The following is a 27,823-nucleotide window of genomic DNA, read 5'->3' as shown; positions in this document are numbered from 1 at the left end:
GCGCAAACAAAACACCCGAAGCAAAACTGGTTAGCACGATCGATTAAACGAAGAGAAGTGGTTTAGAGTGAGGAATTACCTTCTTACTAGGTTCCGCTCATCAGCGCTACCTCCGCAGATCTCCACTGTGTCCAATACTCACCTTCGACGAGTTTTCCAAACCACCGGAACGCCAACGAACAGGCCGCAGAGACACCTGGCGGTCAACACAGCGCTACTACTAAAGACCTACAAAGGAAACCAACTTCCATTCCATCTTCACAGATTTCACTTGTTTTATTTATTACAAAAAAACGGCACACCAGGTAATACTTGTGTGTGCATGTGTGTTTACCATCTACTCAACATTCGATCTCGGCCTGTTTTTGAAAGTCATCTTGGGTACCGAGTATGGTTCGTGTCGATTTACAAAACTAAAACTAGCTCGTAGGGTGGGACTCTCAATAAACAATCTCCCTTGGAATAGTGGAAAACAAAGTCAACGATGGCGTGGTGGTGTTGATGGGAACTACCTTCAGTGGTCGTCGGTGCGTCGGGGCGGGTGATAGTTTGGTTCGCGGTCCAAAGTTAGTCTACTTTAATCTGGAATAGTAAACGAAAAGTGCGGGGAGTAGTAACACCGGGAACTCTTCGTTTGCTGGGCCAGGAAGAGGTTACCCTAAGGGTTTGAATGATGCTAAGTACTGGTGTGCGGGGAGTGGACTCGCACCACTACGTGCTGAAGATGGTGGTGAACGATACACTGAACTCGCCGGGATGCTGCCCAGAGACGTACACCTTCGACACGGCACTGGTGGCGGTTGGCGTTGGAGCTATGGTTGGGGGCGTCGTGGAGACGAGCGGTAGGGAGGGCTCGATGGCGGACAGTAGTCGGTTCTGGCGTTCGCGTTCCTCGAGCAGTGGCAACAGGAGGCTCAGCTTGTTGGACAGATCATCCGCAGGGTTTGCCGTGGGCTGGACACGAATGGTGGAGGTGGTCGGAATGGTCAACGTTTCGGTGATGAAGGATGTGATGACGGTGCTGGTGACATCACTTTCGTATACGGTCGTAAGTATCTCGCGCCCCTGGAAGGTGATAGGCAGCACGATCGACTTGGTTTGAGTGAGCGTCTGGACGACTTCTTTAACGTGCGTCCGGTAGTCGGTGGCAGTCGTCACCACGAGCTGGTAGCGGTTCGGGTCCGGAAGGAGCTCTGTCGGGCGTGGGATATAGTTCGGTTCCGGACCGACGCCCAGATTTCCGAGGAGCAGCTGCGACAGGAGGATATTCGCCAGTGGAGCATTAGATAGCACGGAGTTCGGATCGGCGGCCGGTTTGCCACGCGTCTGCACGAAAGGCGTAGCCTCGTAGATGGTGGTGGAGATGGTAGCCGAATAGGCGGTGGAGCGACCACGGAACGTGTTCTGTGACACCGAGACGGTCGTGGTCGGTGTGGAGCTCAAGATGAACTTGGTGATCTCGAATAGGCCGTCGTTATTGAAGGACGTGATCTCCTTATTGAGCACATGCACTGGAAGTCCATTGGGACCCTGGGTTAGGGAGAAGCAGGAGGTGCAGATCTCCTCGATACTCGTCGTGGTCGTTTTGATAAGGCTGATCTCGGTCTTGGAGTTCGCCACCACCGACACGGTCGTGTCCGTGGGCAGGAAGAATGTCACCGTGAGGGCGGCCGTACTTGGTTGAATGTTCGAACTGCCCATGCTCACCGTCTTCCGACGCCAGTCCTGTGCCGTCGCGCCCGCCTGTCCGAAGCGGTTCCACTTGCGGCCCTGCGGTGCCTGCTGCTGCTCTTCCTCGTCTTTATAGCTGCCCCGGGAATTTCCGGTACGGCGTGTAGTTCCCGGTCGAGTCGGTCCCTTATTGTAGGCGGACAGTGTGAACGTCGTCCGGCGGCTGTTGGCATTGTACACGTTCGGTTTGTAGGCGAGCGACTTCAGTGTGTTGCGATTGCGAGATCGAGCTGCGTTCCGCGCCAGAGTGGTCTGCGTCGAGGTGGGACGTGGCCGGCTCGGTTTGACCGGCTCATTCACCGAGGCACGGCTCTTTGAGAGCAACCGATACTCGGAGTAGTTGTCCCGGAGATTCTTGTTCAGTCGTGGTGTCGTCGGGTAGTCGACATAGTCGTCCGACGTGTAATATCGAGCATCGACCCGATTAGTGATGGTCGGTGTTTCGCGGAACGTGACGCGCCCTCGGCGGGACGTGCGACTGTTGACGGCTTGTCGCTTCACTCTGCCACCGTCGGCATGCCCCTTTGCTGCCTCCTGTCGCAGCCGGATCTCGTTGGTGATCTCACTCAACACACTCAACTCCGGATAGTCCTCGAAGTCTTCGTCTAGGGCGTTCTCGTCAAACTCACCCGAATCGGGCACTAGGTCCGCCAGAATCACCAGCAATCATCAGCACGGAATGTGATCATGCACACGTTCGCGACCATATTAGACATCGCGTGCCCAAGAAGGCACAGGAAAAAGGAAGAAAAGGAAGAGAGAGAGAGAGAAAGAAAGAGAAAAGAGAAAAGAAAACACATAATTAGGCTAAAGATGACCACCAACGGAGCGAGTGTGCGGCGGATGGCGTGTAGTGACGGTGTTGTTCTAGATCGGTGTACGAGTCGAGTCCGTGTGGGTGGTGGTGCTGCACGCATAGGGTCTGTTGTATGTCTCTGGTGTAAGTTTGAAAATGTCAAAAAACCCGTGCCAGTGGTTCCGAGAGCGCGAGCAGTGGAACGTGACCAACCGAATGTATATACAAAAATCCCAATATATATTCCCAACGTCCTTGCTGTACATATGAGTTAGCTTCAACCAATCAATCGTACTGGGTAAAGGATGGCGTGAGGTAGTGTGGTAATGTGGGTTGGAGTAGTGTGTTAAATGTGTGAATTACCATTATTCTAAACATATAAATACAAAAACAGGTTGAAATCATAACAATTACATAAACAAGGTTGTTGGATTTTGGATATGGCATGCGGGAGGGAGAGGATTTGAACAAAGGAAAATGGTAGAGTTAGTCAACAACACAATTCGGAGAAAGGAAATCATCTGAGAAATTTAAACGGTAGAACATTACAGGAACTAAAATAATCCGTTGATATTTTATTACACTTACAAGGGTGCAATCGAATGTGAAAAATTAATATCTAAATTACTATAAGAAAATAGTTTGAACTAATTTAAAGTTTGTGGGTTGATTACCATTGGATAATCTAATTAATTAGTTATTAATCTGAATGACTCTCTACTTTGATTTTGAGATTTACGAATCATTGAATGAGAGATTCATGCATCCCAAATATTCATGATTCATTAAACATTCATTGAACAGATCAATGAAGCCGAAAAGTCACTAAAATGGAAAGAGAAGACCCCCTTCTTCATTCCCTCGATCCACACTCTCGCTTATCACTTAGGTTTGTACAATTCGAGAACGAAGCAAGGCATTTGTTGGAGTGAGAAATTTTGCCAAAATCCACGAACATTTGTCATAAGAAGGATAATGAATTATATAATGATCGAAAATACGACGGGCCTGGTTTGAGGTTAAATTAACAATTTATTAATGATCTTACTTGTCCTGCCTCTACTAAAAAAGGTTTCTCAACAAGAGTAAGAGATCCCTCCTTCCTGTTTGGCGTACTCATTTAGGCTAGACTTTTTCTATTTGCGTGCGAGTATCCTCACCTCTCTTGTACTGGGGTCATAATAATATGAAATCAATATAATTTACTTCTCGTCTGGTATGTGATTTTTCGTCGATGCCTTTTCAATTAAGAGAGTGGTCCTTGATTGACCCTGATTTTAACATCTGATAATACTGTGTTGGCATGTATAATCGCAAAATAAGTGAAAAATAACAACACCTTTTGGAAGTTTTCCATTCTCAGCGGTAATGTTTTTGAAAACGCTCATAATCGGATGTCAAGCGGTGCTAATGATACTCACGCGCCATTATTGACCTTCTTTTTAACGGTTCAAGTACGGCTGCTCTATAATCGGTGTCGTAAACTGGTTCTAGTTATCGGACACGCGGCAAGTAACCGGTAATATCGTACGTCCTTGAACTTGATAAGCGTATGCATTTCCTTCCTGTTCGTGAAAAACGAGACCCCAGGTGCCGGAACAGGGAAACAGTAAATGAACGCGAGCTCCAATTAGAGGCCGCTGAGGAAAACTTGATCCTAACCGTGAGGGTATTGCTGTGGAAATCCGGAATTGCAACGGAACAAGTACGATGTCAGCCAACGGTGCCCCCTATGGGCGTCGTATTATTTTTATGTCGTCATTTACTCCCCACTGAGGATCGGCAAAGTCCGGGGACTAGTATGGGACGAGTTGAGTAAAATAAGTAAAACATCTTAAACCCGTCCTCAGCCCAGCCAACCAGTTCGGACGACCTTTAAGTCGACGAAGCATTCCGCGACTCCGGTTCCGAGCGCCCGGGTCGATTGCAGACGCCCGGAGAAGTGATGTCTGCCAGAGGCTAATTGGCGCGGAATGATAATTGCGATCTCCCGTCGGGGATGTCGCTCTACGTACTAGCGCTCTGAAGGCGTCGCCTGTCGATCATCGATGCGTCCAGCCTCGAAAGGCCGCCACACCGGCCGACTATGTAAACGTAGCGATAGGTTCGAAAGGAACTCATCGGCGACACCGTGTACCACTCGTGTGAAGAGGGATGCAAATGTCAAGGACATATTGTAGGTTTACCATCCGGCGAATCTGCTTCGAGAGATGTTTGCTTTTAGCCTCGGAGACGTACCTTCTGGAATCCGACCAATTTATTAGAGGCAACCAAGTGGCGCAACCTAACCATTACCGATAGGGCGCTTCCGTCCGTAGACCACAGAAGGTTGTAAAAAGTCCAACCACTACGGACGTCTTTGGCTAATGAAGTCACCCTTGAAGAGTAATTTCCGACCGAAACAGGTGGATAAGGGCGGATTGATAGCTTCACAAATTAATGAAGAAGCCTTGAATGGTCTTTTGGGCAACTGTTTGAACCAGTGAGACCAGTAAAGGGTCATACTCCGATTGATGTGAACTAAAAGACCACTGTTTTTTAGCGCTTTGATTATTCAATGGCAATTCATTGCAATCTGGCATATATTCAGCGTGATGGATTCAAGAGACGGAAATAAAATTTCGAATTTTATGTCTCCAGACCAATTGGTTTCTGTTCTGTTGAACTTACGAACCAAAAGCATAAGAATCCCTACCTGAATGCTATTTACGTGAGACAATCGTAAAACAGAGTAAAACGCTGTTCACAACTAAAGCCATAGTCAAGAATTGAACTCGTAATCAAGATTTGGGCTGATCGAGACGATGCTGTGATCATACTAAATAGCATATATAATATCTGATGTGATAAAGTACAATTAAATATAATTCTATAAGATAATAAACAACTCTTCTCGCTAACGAACCTGCTCGCTAAGTGATGAAAATAAAATTGAACCCAAGCGAATTCTATAAACTTGATTGAAGGTTGAACTAAATCTTGCATAACTCTTTGAGAAAACGTTAGATTTTCTTCGCGTGCCAATCGGTACACCTTTCACGTGCAATTACCAATTAGTCTTGTGTTGCATAAAACTATTCAAAAACAGGTGGCTAAATCTAAGCGGTACCGTTTTGCTAAATTGATCCTCTCCGAACAATCCACTTAGTAGTTACTACTTATGCTTCGGAAAATGGTAGACCACGGCATGATACTGCAGCAAACCCATAACCTGCAACCATTGTGCGGGGTTAACTATGCAGCACAGTGGCTTCTAATCATAGCGTCTCATCATCTGCCCATCCCCTCCCCCTCGCCGATACTCCCACGAAACTGGAGGGCCATTATCCGGTGGTTGGAAATGTTCAGGAAGCCAACACTCAATTAGCCTGGGAACTCGAGCGATTGCGGCCTTCAGCCTTGGATTTCATAGCGTCTGCGCCACGGTGGTGGTTTCGATCGATGCCTCAACCGATCTGATGGATCAAGTACCTTCTCCCATTTCTCCCACCTAGCGGCTGCAACGCGTGCCGAACGCAGGCATCTTGAGCAGAGATCTCCGGCGACGTCTCGACTCATCGCTGCAAGAGGCTACACGCTTGCCAAAGCGGGCTTAAAGGTTAATTACTGTTTTGTTAACGGCTGTGATGTTGTTCGCACCATGTACTCTTATTTCGGAGAGTGTGTGTATGTGGGGATCACTTGCGGGGATGATTTTGGGGTTTGATGCTTTATTTTTTTCACAACGGTTGTACCATTCGAAGTTTTCTTCTCTTCTTCGCGTAGCACGTCCGTATTTCTTGAAGGCTCTTAAGAAGTCATACTTTCTTTAAAAAACTATCTAGCGGTGTTCAATGAAAAAGAGCTGAACCGTGTAAGCATATTTCAACGCACCCCGCAGTGGCTCAATCAAAACCGCACAAGGCTCCCATGAAAAACGAGTCTCGGCAATGCAGGCAAAACGCATTAAATACCGGCCGACGGGCTGCGGCATTCGCGGAGAAGGCGTTCCGGATGCATGCAGGAGATGCTCGTAAAATAAAATTGTGCCCTCCAAAGGTCACGTCCGAGCGGTGGCGAGCTTTCTCTGTTGCGAGAAGAAGTTTGAGGTTCATTCCACAACCACGTTATGCAAACGAGTGAATCTCGTAGTAAAAAATATATGCATAATTTAAAACGCATCCTACAATGGTGTGGAAGGTAGTAATTTTCTGACATTACTCGACGACAACTACCCCTTCAGATTAAAGTATTTTTGTTTTTCAATTTCAATTTGTGCACCACTAGAAGCTCCCAAATAATGGGCTTCGGTGCCGGGTGAAGGAGCTCTTGAACTTTACACGTGTTTTGTTGGTGCGATTCTGCGTACGCGTAGATAATGTCACAACGTGGTAAGCGGATCGGGGCTTTACTTGTCGTTGAGATACACTTGAAGTTCACCCGTGGGTTGCTTCACGGTGACGTTATCCTTAGCGGCGATCAAGGATGCCTAAAGTTCACTTTTGATCAAAGGTTACGGTGGAACATTGCCTTTCTTAGAAGACTAACCAAAAATAATGTGCGGCTTTCCTTAGTCTTCAATCGTAGTGACGTTCGATTTGGAAGTAAATTTTGCATTGTTCGAAATAAAAAGAGTGTAATTTAGGTAAATTTGAAGAAAATGTTTTCATAAAAAATTCATCGCAACGTTCATCGATCGATCGCTCGAAGCCATAATTCTTATTCATTTGCACAAATGCTGTGAAAAACGGATCAAAATGAATACTAAAAATAAAAGAAAACCATGATAGTGGTAGAATTAATTTAAAACAGAAAACATTTGCCTGCATTTACAAACAATCTTCATTTCTACGTACCCGAGAGCTGGGAAGCTGTAAAGAGAGGTAAAGCAAGAGAAAGAAACATTGTAGTTGCGAAGAGTTTTCCGTGTAGAAGAAAATTTGTAAAAATAAACCTCAAAGTAACAAAGTAAAAATAAAATTCTGCATTAACCTACCCCGTTAGTGTGCAATTGTTAGGACACTTTCTTCCATACAAGCAAATATGACCTAAATTTCGCTTCCATTCCCGTTGCGGTTAGGTGCTACAAAGTAGCGAGCGCTGCTAGAGATAGCCTGCCGGTCCCAAAATGCATTAGTCCTTCTCCCCGTAAGCAGCTACTAATTGTTGCCCCGGTTTGCTGTCGTCGCCGGTCCATCATTGCCTTTTCGAACGCTTTGCGCGAACCACCATTGCGTAACTGATCATTAGCGCCTATCAGCTGCCACTTATCTTGTGCACTCTCCGCTGTCGCGTTCCTGTGGGGAGGTGGCAGGCGACGAAACTGTTTCACCCAACACCGACATGCTATATTTGATTAGTTGTCAAACTTTTCATCCATCAAATCATAACCCCCGTCCGCTGGTGGTAAAATGGTGAACGAATGCATTCCGAACTGTTGCGTCGCCCGAAGCTGCGAATGGAGTGCGATCGGTTTCGTCGCTACATTCCTGGTGCAATTGGCAAACGATCCTGCCGTCTGGGACAACTTCGGAGGCACAGATCTGTACAAGACACGCCGCAGCAGTGACTATAATTACCTCCATCTATCGATCGTTCGGTTGTTGGACCAACGCTCCAACGGACCGGTGGGTGAACCGGCGGAAATGGCGATGAAAAGATCGCAAAAGAGCATTCAGCAAAATTGACTCACTTCGAGCTGGTCGATAAATAATGTCTAATCGAAAAGCTTAACTGCCCAGGATCGTACAAATGAACACTTGCTGCAATCGGTTCGCTCGTAGGCTCGTCACTAAAGCTCCCCGGGAGTGGGTACAACGAATCGGGAAGGCTTTAAACTTGCGGAAGTCAGCACATTTCCTGGTTGCCAGATGGATAATATAATTTTTCACTGTTGTAATTGCATTATGTTACATCAAAACGTTCCTTGGCTGTTCCTTGGCTGTTCCTTGCATTGCATATTACACGGACTTGACACGGAAAATATTAATGTTACTTTTTTCCAAGTCTCGTATAAATAACCAATTGTAGCTGATTTAAATGTTATTTTGTTATACCAAACAAACATGAAATATTCAAGTTCATCTTAATTAGTTTTACAGATGAAAACTTTTATAATTCAAACTTAATAATTTATAGTAGCATAAAAATTTAATCTTTATAGCTTTTTTAAGCTTTTTTAACAGTAAACATCACCCGTTTAACTGGTAACAGAAGCATCCCTTTGCACTAATAAAGTAGTTCAGTTATGCAGAAGTAAGCTACAGTAATCACACACAAATATTCTTTAGAACGCTTAGTTTCCCAAAAAGAGTTTTTATTAAAAATTTCAACCAAATTTCGTCAAAAATGATTGTAATAAAAAACTGTACTATAATAGGTTGGCAGTTAACAAATTAATGTCATGGTCCGTAATTTTTCCGGACTTACAATATTATAATGAGTTGTTTAGGCTTAAAAAGCACATATTTTTGTATAAGCTGATTTTTGTCTTTCAGCTTCGCTTTTATTTTGCTTATTTATTTTGTTTATAAAAACTAAAACAGTGTCCATCAGCTGCTGGGCATTGTATATGTCAATATTTTTACACAAGATTTTCCACCACGATTCCCATGCCGAAACTAATAAAATCATTTGCATCTCTCATCGCTTGTTTCTTATTCGTGGAAGATAGACAAATCACTGAAGATTCGACCTAACCTCGTAACTTGTCTCGCTAACCTTCTCGGGACGTAACCGATCGTTAAGCTCGACTCTCATTTCCTGTTTATGTTTTAATTTATCGATCATTCACCGATGGCCGGTCTGGGTTGCGTTTGGTCTACGAGATTTCGTACGTCGCGTTCGTGGGGACAGTTTCGTTTAACGCATCTCGAAGCAAGATGTTAAACTTTTAACCGTTCACGCCAATCTGTTCGCCACGGATTCGGTGGTGGACATGAAACTTTCACATCATGCTTCTTCTCCACCTGCTATTGTTGGCTTCATGCTGGGCCAAAGTATACCAGCCGCATCGAAACGGGTGACTTAGAGTTGAATGCACCTGGAATGGGTGATCGGGCTCTTCGATACATCGTTTGCATAATCAGTACACTTTTTGTGGCAAGATTTTCTACTCCCACCTGACCTGACTGATCGAAAAAGTTGAAATTGATTTTAATTCTATTGCAATGGCATTGTGACAAGTTCCTATCAACACCTAAGAGATCAGATCTCCGTTCACCTTAACATTCGTCTAACATGTTCCAGACCTCCGGCGACTCGTTATGCAGAGAGCGTTTGAAGGAACATTTCTGAGCTCTGATCTCTGAGGCTAATAGATCACGATCGTAAAAGACTGGACGAGCTTGTTTTATATGCCTCTCAATGGATATCCTAAGGATATTTCGTTAGAGACCTTGCTAGAAGTTTGGTCAGTCAGGTTCTACGGTTTCTACCATTGCGTAGCTATTCTCCCTCTTTCTCTCTTTATTTCCGTCTTTTGCATACCTCTTGTAATTTGATTTCCACTTTTATTGTAATCGAAATGGAGCTTGTTAGGTAACGCTGCTAGAGACCAGGCGCGCTCGTGTGTCCTTGGCAAAGAATGTGCAGTGTAAAGGTCCGTCACCACCGTCACCGGCGTCGATGATATCACGATCGCTCTCGATATTCGACTGCCACGAGCCACGAGGTGGCCAAGGAACCGGACCTCCCTCGACAATCTATTTGCTCGCACCAACGCTGTTAGCCGTTTGTTGTTTGCTTGGGGTAAATTATGGGTCAAGATCAGAAAGCATGTGGTGAGTTGTTCGCGAGTCCTATGCCACTGCCGGAGCTACCACCATCACCACCACCACCACCACCACTACCATCCAAATCCACCCCCAAAGTCGACGCATGCTGTTAAAGTGAGGTTAGGTCCACTGAGGGTTGGCATGCACAGAGAACTAAATCACCGAACCGATCACCGGCGGAGAACACGGGAAATGGAAACTAAGGTTGCAACTGGGCACTGGCATTGGGATCGGGGAATCGGCGGGGACACTGCGTGATAATTACCTCTCTGACGGTGGTAGTGCTTGTCGCGGTAGAACGAGTCCACGTGCTCCGACTCGCCCGATTGCAGCGACTCGATGTCGAATCGTGCGCTGTCGAACCGAGCGGACGAACCGAGCTCGTCATCGTCGTCGTACTGGTCCAGATCGAGCCGGCCCTCCCGGTAGTCACCGCCGCCCTCCTCGTCCTCGTCGTCCCCGTCGTAGTCCTGCTCCTCTTGCTCCTCGCCGTACTTGCGTCCCTGCCGGCCGTCGAACAGATCATACCGGGATCCGCCGCCACTACTGTTACTATTACTACTACTACTACTACTACTAGCGTCGCTACTGTTTCTGCTTTGGTTCTGCTGCCGGACGTCCCGCACGGACGGCAGGGTGGCGAAGGGCTTCGGTAAGATTTCCTCCACCGATGGCACGCGGATCTGTGGCTTGCGGCCCGGATGCAGCCGCCGCTCCAGGTAGCGCTGGAGGATCTTCTGCGTGATCAGGTTCTGCCGCTGGATCTCCAGCACCTGCGGGTCTATGTCTGCGAGTGTACGCATGTGTGTGTGTTTGTGTGTGTTTATGTTTGTTTAGCAGGGACACGGTCCAGCAGGGTGATTATTCGGTTCGGTATTCGTGGTGGTGGTGGTAGTAGTAGTAGGCCGGTTGGTGGGGTGTTCAGGTTTTTCGGGCATTAAATTCGGAATGCAAGCAAGTTGGAACATCCGATGCGATTGGAGGAAGGAAGAAAACACAGATGAGAAAAGGAAAAATAGGGGAAAGAAAAAGAAAAAAAAAGCGGAAATAGAGATAGAGAGAGAAAAACAAGAGGAACCAACTGTAAGTTGCGTAACTTAGGGAAAACAGAGGATACGCCCCGAAACCCTCCAATATCTAGTATAAGTTGGTTGAAACGAACGTCTCTAAACAACGTTTTTCAAAAGGAAAAAACGAGTGGTCAGATGTGAGGTCAATGGATGACTTTCGTCTGCTCCTGGGGAGAAACACATTTCAGACGGATTCCACCCTACATTGGACGACACATGCGTAACATGGGATTGGTTTGGAACTCAGGGCGATAACGACACGCACTGCGTGTGGAGTTATTGGACAGCTATGAATAAAATTAATATTTGATTTGTGCAGCGCACCCAATGGGTGGATGATGGCGTTAAAATGAGGATAATGGTGAGCATTTGTATGCCTCCGGAGATGGTTCCAAACACCGTAACTCATCCAGTGCGGGGTTTATCTTACACAAATAGGTTCATAATCCTTGAGGCACAGGTGAATGTATCAGTCGTAAGCATAATTAAACCCTTACCCTAGCAAAAAGGAAGCTATGAAGAACAGTTTAGGAACTATTTGATGCTGCTTTTGAATATTAAGTGGAAAATGTAAACATTCCATTCAAAATAGCATAGTATCCATAGAATTATTTATTAAATCCATTTCACTTACAGTAGATCTCCAGTTACCAAACACAATGATTTACAGCCATTGCCATTACAATTTATGTCGACAGCAGATGGTGTTGTCTATAAGGCACCAAGATTAGAAATAGCTGAACAGCTTCTGTCTCTAATGCATCTGAGTTTGTCTCTAACTCGTTAGTTTTTGTCTCTTTCCGAAAACATGAAAACTAAATGGGTTATTGTAGTTTTTTTAGATAATTATACTGTAAAATAAAAAAAAAATTCATTCATTTATGCTTTTAAATTAACATGTGCCTGAATGAATTGTTTATCAATTTTTATGTACGAAACCCCACAAGGCGTTAAATTCAAAGGAATAAATTTATAATATATAATATAAATAAATAAATAAAATAATTATATAAATTTATAATCATTCCAAATAACAAAATTTTTAAATAGAGAAAACATTTACATCAGGAGACAATACCCGAAAGTTGAAGTTGAAAGTTGTAAGTTGAAGACAAACTCAGAAATCTAACCCAAACGATAACGAAGGCGCTATATAAATCATGGGTGGGTTAAGAGTAAATATAAATGGATACGTCCATATAATGGAGAGTCTTAGTTAGTTAAAAGGTGTTATTTTCAACTTCCTGAAAATTACGATTTCTGGTTTGTTATCATCTGGTTTAGATAAGAAGATTTAAACATTCAATTGCACTTCACAAACTCATCGTTGCCTTGATGGAAATATGCATATTTTATCGTCTTGTCTAGGGTTTTTAACAATCTTATTCGAGTTTTTACTATAAAATTTTTTTACCAAGTTTCTTGATGTCCCATAAAGATGTTTTAAATCTATTTCAGTGAATATTCTATCTACTTGAGCAAATCACTCGATATAAAATAACTTTACTGATCGATACCAATTGTTTCGAAAATGTATCATGATTGAGGTCAAGGTGCAAACATTTAAATTAATTGAATGTACAAAGTTTTCTCTGATATATTTTTTCATAATTCTAACGAAAACGGGGGCTGTTGAAATTCTTTGTGTTTAAAAATATCACACGATCGTTGGATACTTTTCACACCAATTTTTGCTGTGAGTCGTATACAAAGTGGTCTATTGAAAGATAAAACTCACCATAATTATGCCCGCTTTTGAAACCTGTAAACAGTGAAAACAAACAACAAGATTTTCATTACCAACAGGCCAATAGCTGGGCACGGGGTATGAGGAGGAGGAAAAACAAGAGGCAAAGCTTGGCAAACTACAGGAGGAGGGAGTACTACGGTGGAGGTAAAAGCGAACAGGAGGGGCAGAAGCGTGAAGAAACACATTCTTTCGCCAAAGCATTAGCGTAAAAGCGCGCCCAGCTTCCCAAACCGCCAGCGTTGCGGGCGTGGAGCCGTCGGAGGGGCGGGTTTGCGGGTCAAGTTAGCAATAATTTCACCGTCGGATGTCGTGTGTGTGCGCATATTCGATCGATTTCAATTTGTTTGTAGGACATGGTCAAGTGGTGAATTCGCTGTGGCGTCGGCGTAAAATTATTCGGAACGCGACAGAGGAAAAGGTGGCAAAGGCGCTGGGTCTGACGATAATGACAAGAAAATTGTGTTTTTTGTCTTGCGTTTGCGGACACTGATTGGACAAAAAGATGGTCAGTGAATGCAGATGCTCGACAGTGACCTTGCAGGGATTACGCAAGCCGTGTGTGAGATTACGAATTCATCTAATGGGTGTGTTGCGAGCATGTAGTTTTTTTTGCATGTATATTGATGAAGTAAAGGCATCTGCATGGCAATTTGTTTGACGAACGTTCGAGTTTGCCAGTTTAAGATAATGTTTGATTTTCATTGATTAAGCTTGTTTGAACAAATGAGAAATTGAATTGCTTGCCTCATTTGTCGAGTTAAAATCATTAGAGTACTAGATGCATATCGTGCTTCTTTAACCTTAAAATATCTTCAAAATTTATCCTTTCAAATATCTACGACCATCCATTACAAATCATTATACATGAGGGTGAATACTGCATTCTTCTTCTTGGCGTTAACGGCTTACGAGACTTGTTTCCCTGTTGTACATGGATAGTCAGTCCTCTCGTATAGGGGAGGGTCCGGTCACGGTTGGGATTCGAACCCACGCCGTCGAGGTGGTGACCCTCGGCGCTCATGGGCCGATATTCTAACCGGCGCTACTACTCGGCTGTCGCAGACCCCTAATACTGCATGCGGCAAGTATTACCCATTTCATCAATTTTTTGTCAGGAAATATTATGAAGGTGTAGTTGAAAAGCAATTAATACTAAACAAATAATTCATCTCAACTTGACAGTTAATAACGTAAGTGAGATAGATTTTTTTAGTGAGATAGATTATAACAGCTTACTTTATAAATTCTTTATCATATAGCTTGTCTGCAAACTTTGTTTTATAAACGTCAAAAAAAATCAAAAAAATTGAGATTAGAGACCGATCCAACTGGTTTATTTAAATAGTGTTTATTGCACGACGAAGAATGAAATTTTCCATGGTCCTGCTCAGCGGGTTTTCGACGATCTTTGAGAAAAAACTTTGCTGAAGAAGAAACAAATGCACGTTGCTCAACAGACACTTTTGGGACAGCTTTGTCGTTTCTTGCCTCATAGGCAGCTGAGAAACTTGTGCAGTCTTAAGCAAGCCGTAGACGTTACATATTAATCTGCTCAGATGTTTGACGTCTACAGCCTTTCCTTAGCTATTTCCAACATCCCTCGAGATATTCGGGATATCTGGAGGGATGTTTGACAGACGATGGGTACGAGAGAACAAAGGAAATCTGTAGACGTCAAAGATCTGCACAGATTAATATGTGACGTCTACAGCCAGCTTTACAGCGTTTTACATTTCACCTAGCAACCGCGGCAGTGTATGTAGAACAGCAAGAATGATAGCCTACTGTAGAGTATTTGATGTTGAATCGCAAAACCCACAAGTGGCAACACAAACGGGTAAGTAGAAAATTCATCACTTTCTAGGATCTACCAGAATGAAAGTTGTCGCGGGGATGTTTGTAGTAGGCACGAGTTGCTAGGTGAGATGTAAAACGCTGTATTGATCTGGATTAAATTCGCTCGTTTCATCATTATTTTCAGAACGAAAGAATAAGATTGGCCATATGAAAATGCACCCATTTTGCAAACATCATTTGATGAGATGCTCACGAAGAACCATAAAACGACTATATGCTATTAACTGTAATAAACTATAAATTATTAACTTCGTATGGCGCATGAACGAACGAAACAGTAGTCAGTAAATAGTGCTGCAATTTCAGTATTAACATAACCGACCTAAAAACTGTTATTAATCCAAGTCTGACTTGTGGAATTGTTACATGTGTTCAGACTAAGTCAGCTACGCATAAACCCTTGGCTAAGGGTGCAAAATTCAAATAGAGATGCAACATTGCATTTTGGTTGCATTTTCTTCACGCTTCTCGATGAACGCTAATATCTCTTGATTTGTCATATATCGTATCTTATGTGAATGTTCTGCCAGTTTTCTAAGGAACGATACTGCATGAATCATATTTCAGTATTATAAACTGTGCAGCATTCGTTACTTAGCAAGTTAGATGAGTAATAATAAAAATTAGATAATTGTTTCCTATGGAGTGCTATCCATTGATGATTATATCAGCTTTGTTTACTTTGGAGTGTTTTACCACTTCTGCAATCAGAACACCCGTCGAGTTAGCGGCCAATTAGATAACGGATGTGCCAAAAATGGAGCGTTTTCTCCACGCCGTTTCACCCATTCACTTATCGGGCATAATAAGAACAATTCCTAGCAATTTCTTATTGTAGTCGGTGTTTTGGCTTTCAAAGTTTTGTAGCAACCTTTTACTAATTTTTTTTCTAACCTATGCTGGTTACGAAAACATACATTGATAAACAACTTTATTGAAATAATGGCATAGAATGTGAAACGTTTATATTCCAGATGCCTGAATAAAAAGTACAGATCAAATCAACAAGCAACAATAATAAGTGGCTTGGAAAATTATCCGTACCAAAACAAAGAAAATTGTATTGCTTTTGGGTAAGAAACAAAGATTCAATTTTGACGAAACTAAACTAAACAAGGAAAAAACACATGATATGTGTGTAAATATAAATTTAAAATTTGTGCATTCTAAATACAGATGTTTAAAAAATAGTTTAAAATCAAGTATCATCACAATAATTAAAGAAGATTCAAACCTTAATAGCATAAAAAAAGCTTTTGGCATTTTTATGAGGTGCGGAGGGCTAAACAAAGATATTTCTCTAGTGATTTTTTTTTCTTCTTGAATGAATGATACTTCACAGGTAATCGACATTAATTTAACAACAGTTACTTCAGATGTAACATTATTATCTTTCATGAACCCCTTTGCTTCGATTAACATTCTTGTAAAAGTCATTAATTACAGGCCTTGTTTAACTGAGGTTAGATCTAAAGATGTTTATTTTTAGGATCTGGAACATTACTCAACTCCTTGTAACCGCAAATCAGCAAACCACAGAATGCCATTTACCGACTACTTCCGCCATAGGATGCCTTTCAATGCGCACACCGATATTAAAAAGGCATTCCTAAAAGCGTTCCCCCACCTCCACCCTTGGTCACTATGTTGTGCTAAATAATAATAATAATAAGTCATCGGTTGCTGCAGAAGGCTTATTTCTTGTGTCCCCCGGGAAGTTTTGTGATTTCCGGATGTGGGCTCAACCAAACGGTCGGGTAGTCCGCCGATAGACTCGATCCCGAGCAGGAAGTGAAACGATTTTTCTCCCCCTTTATTGTGTTGCACAATTGCTTCGAAGCAGTGCGATTGTGGGCCGCCCTGGCACTTTCTCCCATTGGGCGTCTGGTCGGTAATGAATCGTGCAACGGTATGGATTAAACGGAACTGAGTACAAGCGCCACCATCCCCCGTCAACGTGGCGGAGGATGGAAAATCCTTTCAACGGTCGGACGTGGGGTTGGTTACTGAATTTCCATCGAAGCCCTGGACTGAAACATAAGACTGCTAACTCGAGTGCGAAGGAAGAAAGCCGAATGGTTCGAAGCGCGCGCGTCTCGAGTTCCATTGGTTCGCTACAGCGTGTCCAAAATCAAGCCTCCCGATAAGGAAAACGGGTTTCCCGAACGCTCGAAACGTCGCTCGGAACGGACTTTTGCTGCCCACAACCCTCGCCGTTTTTCTCCTCGCCATCAGGTGTCATTGCCATTAAGATTTAGCTCAGTGGTTGGCGAACGGTAGGAGATAAAAAAAATGGCAACACTTGAGCAAAAAGCTATTGGTAACAAGCTTCACAAAGTTCCGTAGCGACCGACACAACGTTCGTTTAGCTTCGATCGGTAGTGGAGTTGACCTTGTACACCTCTCTGGTGACGCGTATGACGATGTGGTCATTGAGCTGTTCGAGAGCAGTAGATTGCGATCAGGTATCTGATCGTAGAGAACACCAGTTAAAGAAGAAGTTGATACGAGATCATTTCGCTAATAAATCGAGTTTGCTATATTTTTGAGAGCACTCTGCAGCATGATCAGCACCTATTTTATCTCTTCGAGTTTGCTAAAAAATCAATTTGAACCACGTTTGCTATCGTCATCGAAACTATTGCGGCAAACAGAATGAATAAGATTCGAAATCTGACCATCAGGCATCTTTTTTTATGTCCACTTGTTTGTTGTTGTCATATTCATAGCGGATCCGACTCGATTACGATAGGAGAGGATGGCATTTCATGGCTCGCCACGTACGAAAAAGTCGGACCGGCTCCGAACCGGTGATCTAGAAGGACGACCAGTGTTCCGGAGACCACCCCCCAAAAGACGCACATTCTTGAAGCTATCAGGGAGGCAACGCTTGGGGCGTCTTGCATGGCGATTCTTTTTTTATGTATCGTGCGTCAAAAGGAAGCTAATAAGTAGTAATGTTACTCGTCAGTTTAGGCTTCCAATAGTTTGAATCATTTGTTTTTAATCTTGATTCCTTACCCGTTTTATTTTTGAGGATTGTAGGAATCAAAACCATTTCAAATATCACACTAAAGTAGCAATAACATTCCAATTTAAAAAACGTCGTAGAAGAATAACAAATATGAACTATTGAAGAGAGAAATTTTATTAAATTTTCAATAGCTGCGGAATAACTTTGGGAGTTGTAGGGTTGTAGAAGTGGTTTTACAATCAAGTGTGAGACGTATTTAAATTTTGTATGAACACACTATGTGAAGGCATAAGTAAATAAGTAAAACACTCAAGTACTATTTTAAGTTTTATCACGATTCTAAATTTCTATTTCTAAATCCCGTCTTAAAATTAATCATTATTACATTATGTGATAAAACCTTTATAAACCCGTTTTCATTGTAAGAAGTAACATTCTACAGAACGTTATCAACACAATCCCTTACAACTATTTCTAAACTATGGTTTGAATACGTTATTATTGTTATTGAATGATTCGCACAGAAATGAGAATTAATGGTCGGTTTTATGGCTTTCTTTAAAAGGTTTTATAGATGTTGATATTATTAAAACAGTTTTGCATCATAAGAAATCTACTTAGTAAACCCAACATGAAACATTGATAAAACTTGTTTAAGCCTGATAGGTATTGTAAACGTTGCTTGGGCGAATGTTTTTATTTAGAAAAACCTTATCTAAGTGTTTATTTCTTTTATCTGATCAGCGTTTATCTGTTTTAGAAACTCACTTTGAAATTCCAGCTATGCAAATTAGTGTGAAAATTATGGTGAAAACATTCTAACCGGATTAATATTGTATCAATCCACAAACTGGTTTCCACAGATCTTAAGCAAAGAAGAGAAATAGAGCAACACTAGCTATGGTAAAAGTTGCTGAAATTTTCCCTTCCAATTGGCTGTTCCTTGGAAACCAAAAGATGTATGACATATTTGACTTAATTCTCCTGTGTGAGATCAAACCATTCTCTTGAACTTACTTTCACTATAGTAACAAAGTATCCCGTCGACCATGATGTTAAATTCGAGCAGTCTAGAGGTTTTTTTGTTGACTTTTGTTCACGCCACAACGTGTGTGCATTTTTCACCATTCATTCGCTTACCGGTGCAGTCGGTCAGTGCAAAACGTCATATATGCAGTTCGGAGAAACTGCCAGATCTTCGGGAAGCACCTTCACTTTTTCGAAATGGACCCGCTCACTGTGGGCAACAAGCCGGTTTACTTGCTTGTCTGCTTGGTTTGGCACCTTCGGAATCCCGGAATTGAAATCCTTTGCTCGAGAAAAATGGTTATTTCCATGATACTTTCTTTTATCCTGTGCGGTGCAAGAGCGCGATTTAGAAGATCTAAAATTTAACAACCACCAGAGTAACGGAAACCAGTTTTTGCTCGAGGCAGTAACGAGGCTTACCATGTCCACCCGCGTTATGCAGACATTGTGCACAAGTTTCACGAAATTAAACGATCGGTTACTTAACGAACGGTTGGTCGAGGAGCAGTTGCTCTGACGTTGAACACGATCAAAGCTGTCTTCTGGTTGACTTGCAGTGCAAATTCCTGCATCCCTTTCACTATTGTTTCAACCTTAATATGCTCCATTTTCTTATTTTTATATTCTCCAAACCGCTCAGTTTTGAGCTGCGATGAAGGAAGCAGGCAACTGCTGTAGCTTTTCAATATTTCTGATCTTTCGAATTATGCGAATGTAGATTGAGCGTATCGAAAATAGTTTGTACATAAACACTTATTCAATTGGAACATCTAATTTATATGAAGATTTTGTTTTAATTTTCTTTAAAATTTATAAATAACAAAGATGAAAATAAAATGGATGGTTATTTATGCTGCCAAAACAACCAAACATATAAGGGGTTATCATGAAATCGTCGTTTCGTTTTAGCGGTCGCTAAAGGTGCTCATTTGTTCATTTCAGTCGCTAAAAGTTCATTATAATGAACAAATGAGCACCCTTAGCGACGAATGAGCGCCGTTAGCGACCGCTAAAACGAAACGACGATTTCATGATAACCCCTATAGTGTGTATGAGCAATATAACGTTTTTCCTGCATTATTCTCTTTGATTTTCGTATTTTGAGCAATTTTTCAAAAATGGAATACTCTTTTCGACATAATAATGTATCAACACCTAAACATTTTGTTTGCCAATTGCTTAACATTTTCTATTGAGAATATAATCTTCCATCCACAGACAACATCATTTGAATTTAACCAAAGGCATTTGCTGTTTAATTGTTGTTAAAGACAACAACTTCAAGAACCACTGACTAATCCTTTAGCAATTTATGTGGCAAACTATTGCTGCAGGTTTCCAAAAGAATGTACAAAAAGACCATAAAAATAAAAATGTCTACGTTTAGTTCCATTGTCTAGTTTATTATTTACTTTCCCTTAGTGCTCGCGTAAATAATTTTGTTTATCAATTGATGTAGCTGTAAACGCTTTCAAATATGTTTTTTTATTTTGGAATTATATTATTCTACCAGCCTTTATAGTCTAGGACTGTCAAACTGGTGTAAAGAGCAAGCTCATTTCACCAAAGGTTGACAGTACAGTGGCTTTACCACCCCTTCTTGGCAGTACAGTGGCTCTACCAATGCCATCATTGTGACCAATGTGATAAGGCCATTAGAGTTTAGTAGATTCAGATTAGAGTTTTGATGGAGAATTTTTCTAACCTTGAAGGTTTTTGATAAGAAAAAAAATCTTCTTGCAAGATGGCATTCGTCTTCTAGCACCTTTATATCGACCCTTTAGATTATCCTTTACAGTCATCAACATTCCAGCAATAGCGTCACATAACAAAACCGGCTACAAAAACATACTTAACCGATCAATTACATGTTCCCATACCATGCATTAGGGTTTATTGCGTTTATTTCACATGTTTTGTGTCGATTAGTTTGTTTGCGTGATTGTGCCACTCTTTTCGCGATCCAGCATTGCCTATAAAGATGTAATTGCATACCTTAGCGTATGCAGACAGCTATGTACAGATGCGTGCCAGCAGCTAAAGGCCAAACGGCTGGGAATATTTTCCTCCCATCTCGTTGCTAAACTACCTCACTGGTTTTCTTGGCATTAAATATCGGAATCTTGTAACAACCATCTGTCTTTTTTTTCTCCTCTCGCGGGAAGGTAAATCATTCTACGGTATAGCATAATCTTTTAATTCCATTGGCCCTAGTTAAGGACCGCCTCGAGTGTTTTGATTCAGGTGCGAGTTCGAGGGTGAGCATTAATGCATCTACACAGCCTGGCACGGAAATCTTAGGTGAATTGATTCGCGTGTGAAAATCGTCCCCGTATCGTCGCAGCCTCCGCAAGCAACCGGCGAGGAGCGCAATCAATTTGCAGACCTTCTCCACTGACAGCAAGCACATTTTCCTCCACCTTCTCATCGGTCGTCTCACCGATGTTGACTTCTTCGTGCTTCTCCACAAAATTAGTTACCAATCTAGTTCGAAAGGCACGTTTGCCGGCTTCGTTTCCGAGCATCTGCGTGTTACCGACGATCGCGTGCCTGTTTCATGCTCCAACACATTGTGCACAACATAAAGCACAACACGGGCTTGTGAAGGTTCCGCCATCGCGGGCTTTGGCCGGCAACAATGGTGGCTAGCCGCCGGTAGATGGGTAAACGATCGGTGGCAATCCGCTCGGTAGCTGTTCGGTTGTGCAAGTGGCAATTGTCAAAGTTTGCCGACAAGCCGAGAATCTCGCTTTTGACGCCCACTTCGTCCGCCCCGCGGGGCAATTGTTCTTCGTCGACCAGGGGAGGGGTTAGAGCAGAGGTGAACAGGGTTTCTTCCTTCCAGCTCCAGCTCGGTGGCTCCTCCGATGGTGGTCTGGCGTGTGCGCGATAATTATTGGGAACCTTGAACTGATCACTTCGGTTGGTAGTGCACCATTGGAGAGCAGAGTGCGCGAATGGTTTTGCACAACGCCACAAAGCCATATGTGCAGTATTGCAGCGACGTGTTCATGTTGAAAGCAGCATAATTGTGGGCATTTGACCAGGCGTGTTCACATGTTTATAATAAGAAAGTGAACTACTGAAAAGGGTAGGCATTGTAGCTTGTTGAGAAATCTATTAAACATCTTTCCATTGTTGCGCGAACGGTTTAGATAAGATAAGATAACATGCATCAGATAAGGTAAACGCGTAATGGAAGGGCTTGCTTGCTAGTGCTTTACATAAACGACGGGCTTTTCTCTGAATATCGACTAAAAGTACATGCTCATTTTCTAATTCCGGTTTTGATTGGATTTAAATCGGTTTAAAAATCATCAATCAACCGTGCGATATTTTTGAATGTTAATTTTGGATTAATTATTGGCTTTTAAATGATCAAATAAATTGAAGAATAATAACTTAGAATTTTTTGTTCAGTGCAACTGAAGAAAAGTTAATAAACATTATTTTCAAAACATATGGATATTTTAGATATAGAACAGGCATTTAATTATGTTATGGAGTAAAATTTTATAATCTGCACATGTTTACTATTTGTAAACAAATACAAACTACCTCCAAGTATATGAGCAAACCGGCTTAGACATATAAGTTTGAGATTCTGTTAGAAATAAAATATTCAAAAAAATATTCATGTCGGCTAAATCAACTTAATGAAAGCATTAACGCACTCTTTTTTAAAGTTTGCAATAGCGCTAGCGGTAGACTCCACGACAACCGGCACAAAAATAGACCCCACGTTCAACGGCCATCGCCAGACATCCATTTCGTCAGAGTCACCGCGAGAAGTTGTTTTTTCTTGCGCTGCTCGGAAAGCAGAAACAAAAACCGCACGGGGATCACCGATTCGCGGACATTTGTTGCCCAACGGTTTGGCCATCGTCGAAGGTTCTCTCCGGCGGATGCAATGCAGATCATGCCGAGCTTGTTGCGTTCGATCGACGGCCGCGGCGAAATGTTACGCCACATCTCGTGGTGGTGCTCGTGGGCCACCAAAGGAAGCATCTTGCGGCAAAGTGAGAAGCGGCGTAAGGTAGCTGCATTGCGACCGGCTTCGATCGTCCAGGCCAACCATCAGCCGGATGGCCTCCGCAGAATCTGGTTCTTCGCCGGTTCTGTCCGCGACGAGTCGAGACGAAACCGAAACCGGGTCTTCGAAGCGACTCGAATCCTATCTGACCTCATCTTCTTCGGGTGGATCGAGGTACACCATTCGATTGGCGCCCCTGGCCCGCTCGCGCTCTGTTCCTAACTACGAACCGAGAACTCAGTGCCATTAATCACCCGGAATGGATTAATTGAAATTCAAATTCCCACCGCCACAACCTCCCGGAGCAGCATGTTTTTTTTTTGTGTGGGCTGCTTTTCACTCGCCGCCTTCGCCGTCTCGGGTTACAGTGAAAGGTCTTCAGAGGCTATGCCTCTGACTCGTGAAGACACCCGTTGCAAGCATCGGTGCCGCTACTGGCGCGTGCGATTATTGACGACCGTTGCGGACGCGTCAAGTGGCGAAACATAAATTCTTCTCACATCGCTACCCATCTATAGAATTTGCTGAAGAATATATATGAAAACAAACGGTGTATGGCGCAGACAAGCAAAACAAGCAGAAATCAAGACCATCTCACGACCGGTCCGAAGAACAATGGCTGCGTATGCTAATGATGGGCACATGCGCGTCTACCAACCGGTTGCAAACATACATAGGATGAGCTAATAATAGAAACCCTACGGAATCGCGATAAGATTGCTCTTCCTATGCTGCCCGTCATCGCTGATATAATCTTTTTCTACCGGGTAGTAACAATGTGCCGTACGGGTAGGAGATGAGATTGTAGAGAAAAGAAAATAAATGCTGTAACATACAAACAACAAACAAGAAAAATGTTTTACTTAGTAGCTTCAAAATTCCTTCGAAAACTGATCTTGGATGTTTAATTTATGCAGACTGTGGCGATCATTTCTTCAAGAATTAGAATTGAAGCTGTAAAACATTTTCTTAAATAGTTAGTCAATTTTTCTTGTTATTGTTTTTCCAAACGATTATGTTTATGCTGCTCACTTAATTTATTTTGGTTATAAAAATCATAAAAATTTCGACATGTGTCTGAAACCAAGACATGCCAATCCAACAAGCATCATTTAAAGTTACCGAATCAAGTCAATGCCTGCATAGTAATGTTCAACTGCATCCATCTGCTATCGATGACTTTCAAGTGTTTGGGATTCATCAGTGATTTGATACAATAACGATGGTTCAAAATTCACTTTCCCTCTCTGTTCGTGATCCATCGTTCGTGCATGCTGATGCAACATAAGCATCATTCAAGGTTGTCAGGTGTAGGCTGGAACCGCCTGCATCATTTCCCTTTCATCCGTAGTGCGGAAATTTCCCCTCCCGAAAGTACAATCAGTAGGAGGCTGCGGGAGCGGCAGCTTGGAACGGGGGACTGAAAGATGGCCTGGGGAATGCCCAAGATGCGGCGCTACATCCAATCCGTGAAAAAGAAAACAAACCGGTTCACAACTCTCACCTGATCGCGAACCACGCTCTTCGACCAGCGGCGTTCCTGCAGTCCCAAATCCGTGGTGCATGCGCCTTTTTGGCTGGTACTCCACATTCGAATGCCCGGTATTTGGGTCACCCACGGGTGTGCGTGCGATCGTGGCGGTGTACGCGAGCATTTCTGTGCTTTATATAAAACCGATTACGTCAGGACGGGTTCGTCACTTCGTCACCGTTTAAGTCTTTCGTTCGATGGTACGAGACTTTCGCTCGAGTCTCTTGTTTCCATCGGGATGAACACAAATGGGCCGTCGATATTAAAATAATAAGCAAAACACATACCCACAGCGATATGCCTAAATCTGCACATTGTCATGACATAAATCTAATATTATTCATCCCAAAACCAAAATAGCAAAAAATCTCAAAATTACCAAACCCGGCTTGTATCGCTTCTCTATCAGTTAATAATGTAAAATTGAATCTTTAAGAGATACTTGTCGGTATAAATCTTTTTGAAAAAAAAGATATTATTCATACGCAGATCTTTGTTTTCCTAATCTGAATAACCTTTCTTTGCGTGGTTGCAAACCGCTAACCGGTTTCTCCTGTGCACTAACGTCTTGCATCAATGCATACGATAATAGTGATATGCAACAGGGTCTGTATTGCTATTGGGTCGGCATCATCGTTCACGACACGCGTGACATTTTTTACGTTTGGCAAGTGTTTTCGTTACAGAGATGGAAAGCATGTTGGAAATGCTAGCCAATCAATGTAATGCTTCTATGTTTAGACGTCCAAGCGCTCTAAATCTATCGAGACGTGGCGTGTTTAAATTGGCATGCTGGTGTACTGGATTCTTATGGTTGACGAACTAAGATCGCTTACGTAACTGGTCAGTAAATACTACGTATAGATTAAGCAACACAGTGATCGAGAGTCGCTCCATCGTAGAAGGTATTGAGCGCTTATTATGCATAATATGAATTAAACTTTGTCATGAAATTTTATTTTCATTCATTCAACATTCAAAAGTCGCTTTATGGAACTTTTTAACGGGGTTTTTTATCATTTGTGTTATACTTTCATCAAAACTAAAACATCAAAGAAACGGAACGAATGGATTTTTAGTATAGTGTAATCTAACAATAAATAAAAGAAAAGAGCTTTTTAGGATGGAATGGATTTTTAGTATAATCTAACAATAAATTAGAAAAGAGCACCTACTGATAAACCCATTAGCTACCGTTTGCCAGAAAAAGCCATTTAAATTAATTTTGACGTTGATTTGCGGCAATTAAAATGACACAAGTGCCGATTATGTGCTCTTTAGCGTGCCATAACATAATTCGCCAACTGGCAGCGATCTCGTCAACGGGTCATTTCATTTGCATACGGCCACACTCTCAGAAATTAGAAATAAAAAACCCCTTCGACCTGCATCATCAATTTGCGGGACTTTTGGGATTTCTGCCATTGCAAAATCATATGGATTTATTTTTTTATATTTTCATTTGTTTGGAAAACTTTCAATCTTTGACCGAAACGAATCAGCAAAACACTCCCATTTCGGATTTAGCAATATTATGAAAGAGATCCCCAAAGAAAGGACGTGAACTTGTGAGGAACAATGTATGAAGAAAACTCTCCCTTTTCGTCATCTTTCGCCTTGTACGCTTCTTGACGGAGTTCTTCCATGGTTCACCTCCGTTTTTTCGTCCTCATTATCACCGTTGTCGTCGTAGTCTCCGTCATAATCATCTAGCCGGTGTTGAATCAGTGTCCCCCGACGGGATTATGTAAACAGACCCGATCTCATACCAAACGGCAAGCCTTCGCGCACGCATACATAATAGATGTGCGAGACATAGCGCCATTCGCCGCCAAACTGCGAAGCTCCACCCTTTACCATATGATTGGGGTCATCGACGACTTATGTTAACTGTCGTTTGTTTGTTGGTGAGCGTTACGGCCGGGTCGGGTCAGGTCAGGACTTTTGCAAACGAAAACGATACAGGATGGGGACGGTTCGGTAAAGGAAGAGTGCAAAAACGGTTCCGTCACGTGGTTATGTGTTAGTCATTAGCAGCGGGGCAGTGGTGGTCGCTCGAACGATGCTTTCACGGTTAGCAAACCACAGGAATGGGGGGCAGAGATAACGGTGCAAGGTGCTTGCAAGGATAACAAGGATATACGAGAGTAAAAGTGAAGGCCACGATCAATGCGAGATGTGAATGTGCAAAAGCAAAACGACGATCTGCTAAACCGGTTTGGTGGTTGGGTTTTACCACAAATGTGTCTTCATAAATTCTTCAAATTTTGAATTTTGAATTTTCATATTATTTAAATTAATGATAGATTGTACTACATGAAAAAGCATAAACAACTAAATTTAATCAAATCCACAATAGTCTCCTACTTGAGTCTTCAATCTTTTAGATTACAAAGTAAATAAATAAAAATTAACACAATAATTTGTTATTACTGAGTATACTGGAATGTACATCTAGCCAAAGTTAGTATATGGAATCAACATTGGAAGAGCGGCAACTAAACCGCCAAGTTGGCACAAGCGTACTGTGTGTTTCTCCTGGGGAGGACACATTATGCAACGCTTATGTCTGGAATCCACAACACCAACTACGACCATAGGAGCCCCGGGAGACACCAAACTAGATGTAAATATGATTTCGGCTCCGGTACACGGTGCAGCACTCACCTTTCTCTTTGAAGTTGAAATTGCTCGGTTTTTGCGTCGTCGCCATCGACACGCACAGCAACAGAACCACCAGACGCACCATGTTCGCAATTTTTGTCACCGACTGACTCGAAAGGTCCTCGGAAAGCAATCGCACTGATGCTGGTGGTGGTGGGGCTGGGTACTGGTTGGGAAAGTGTCACTATGGCTGATACACTTTGTGATCCACACAAACAAACACTTCGAACCACACCAAATTCACGCTTTTCGTTCACCGTTTAGTCTGTATCACAAGTTGTTATTGACCTACAGAAGGAAGCAAAACCGTTATATCACTAGCCGAATAAAAAATAATTAAAAGAAGAAGTCTAAACCCTCCAGCACGACAGCGTTCATTTGATTATTTAATTTCAAGTGAAAGTCAAATGCACATGAACTGCACACGGTGTAATGTAATCAAAAGTCCGCGAAAATAAGCTTTCATCATTCGATCACGATCAAGGGTGAATTCGATCGAAATATCTCACATATAATAATTGTATTTTAATTGCTTGTAAAATAAAAATATTAATAAATACAGAAAGCATATTTAAATAACGATAAAAAAGGTGTTTTAAACCAGGTAAATACAATTACAAATTAAATCAATTGA

The 27,823-nt window shown here is 42.5% G+C and overlaps 1 protein-coding gene across 1 annotated transcript; it reads right to left on the bottom strand.

Annotated features, from left to right (window-relative positions):
• Positions 1-448: 448 nt before the first annotated feature.
• Positions 449-27,469, bottom strand: LOC131282726 (mucin-2-like). Its single transcript, XM_058312261.1, has 5 exons — positions 27,193-27,469; positions 13,090-13,113; positions 10,547-11,068; positions 7,363-7,377; positions 449-2,372 (listed from the first exon to the last, which is right to left on the bottom strand). Exons 1-5 carry the CDS (start codon positions 27,272-27,274, stop codon positions 712-714), a joined length of 2,304 nt encoding a protein of 767 aa, XP_058168244.1. The 5' UTR covers positions 27,275-27,469; the 3' UTR covers positions 449-711.
• Between the last annotated feature and the right edge of the window lie 354 nt (positions 27,470-27,823).

Source organism: Anopheles ziemanni, chromosome 2 (genome assembly GCF_943734765.1).
Source record: "Anopheles ziemanni chromosome 2, idAnoZiCoDA_A2_x.2, whole genome shotgun sequence".
NCBI classification, from domain to species: domain Eukaryota; kingdom Metazoa; phylum Arthropoda; class Insecta; order Diptera; family Culicidae; genus Anopheles; species Anopheles ziemanni.
The sequence above is the reverse complement of the archived record's forward strand: the minus strand, read 5'-3'. Positions and strand labels throughout refer to the sequence as shown.

Bases quoted from the DNA above. Each gene is read 5' to 3' on its own strand.
- LOC131282726 (XM_058312261.1), bottom strand. From the start codon at position 27,274: ATGGTGCGTCTGGTGGTTCTGTTGCTGTGCGTGTCGATGGCGACGACG. The intron at 13,114-27,192 runs GTGAGTGCTGCA...CACTGTTTACAG, and splicing joins TTTCAACTTCAAAGAGAAAG to GTTTCAAAAGCGGGCATAAT. The intron at 11,069-13,089 runs GTGAGTTTTATC...GTACACTCGCAG, and splicing joins CAAAAGCGGGCATAATTATG to ACATAGACCCGCAGGTGCTG.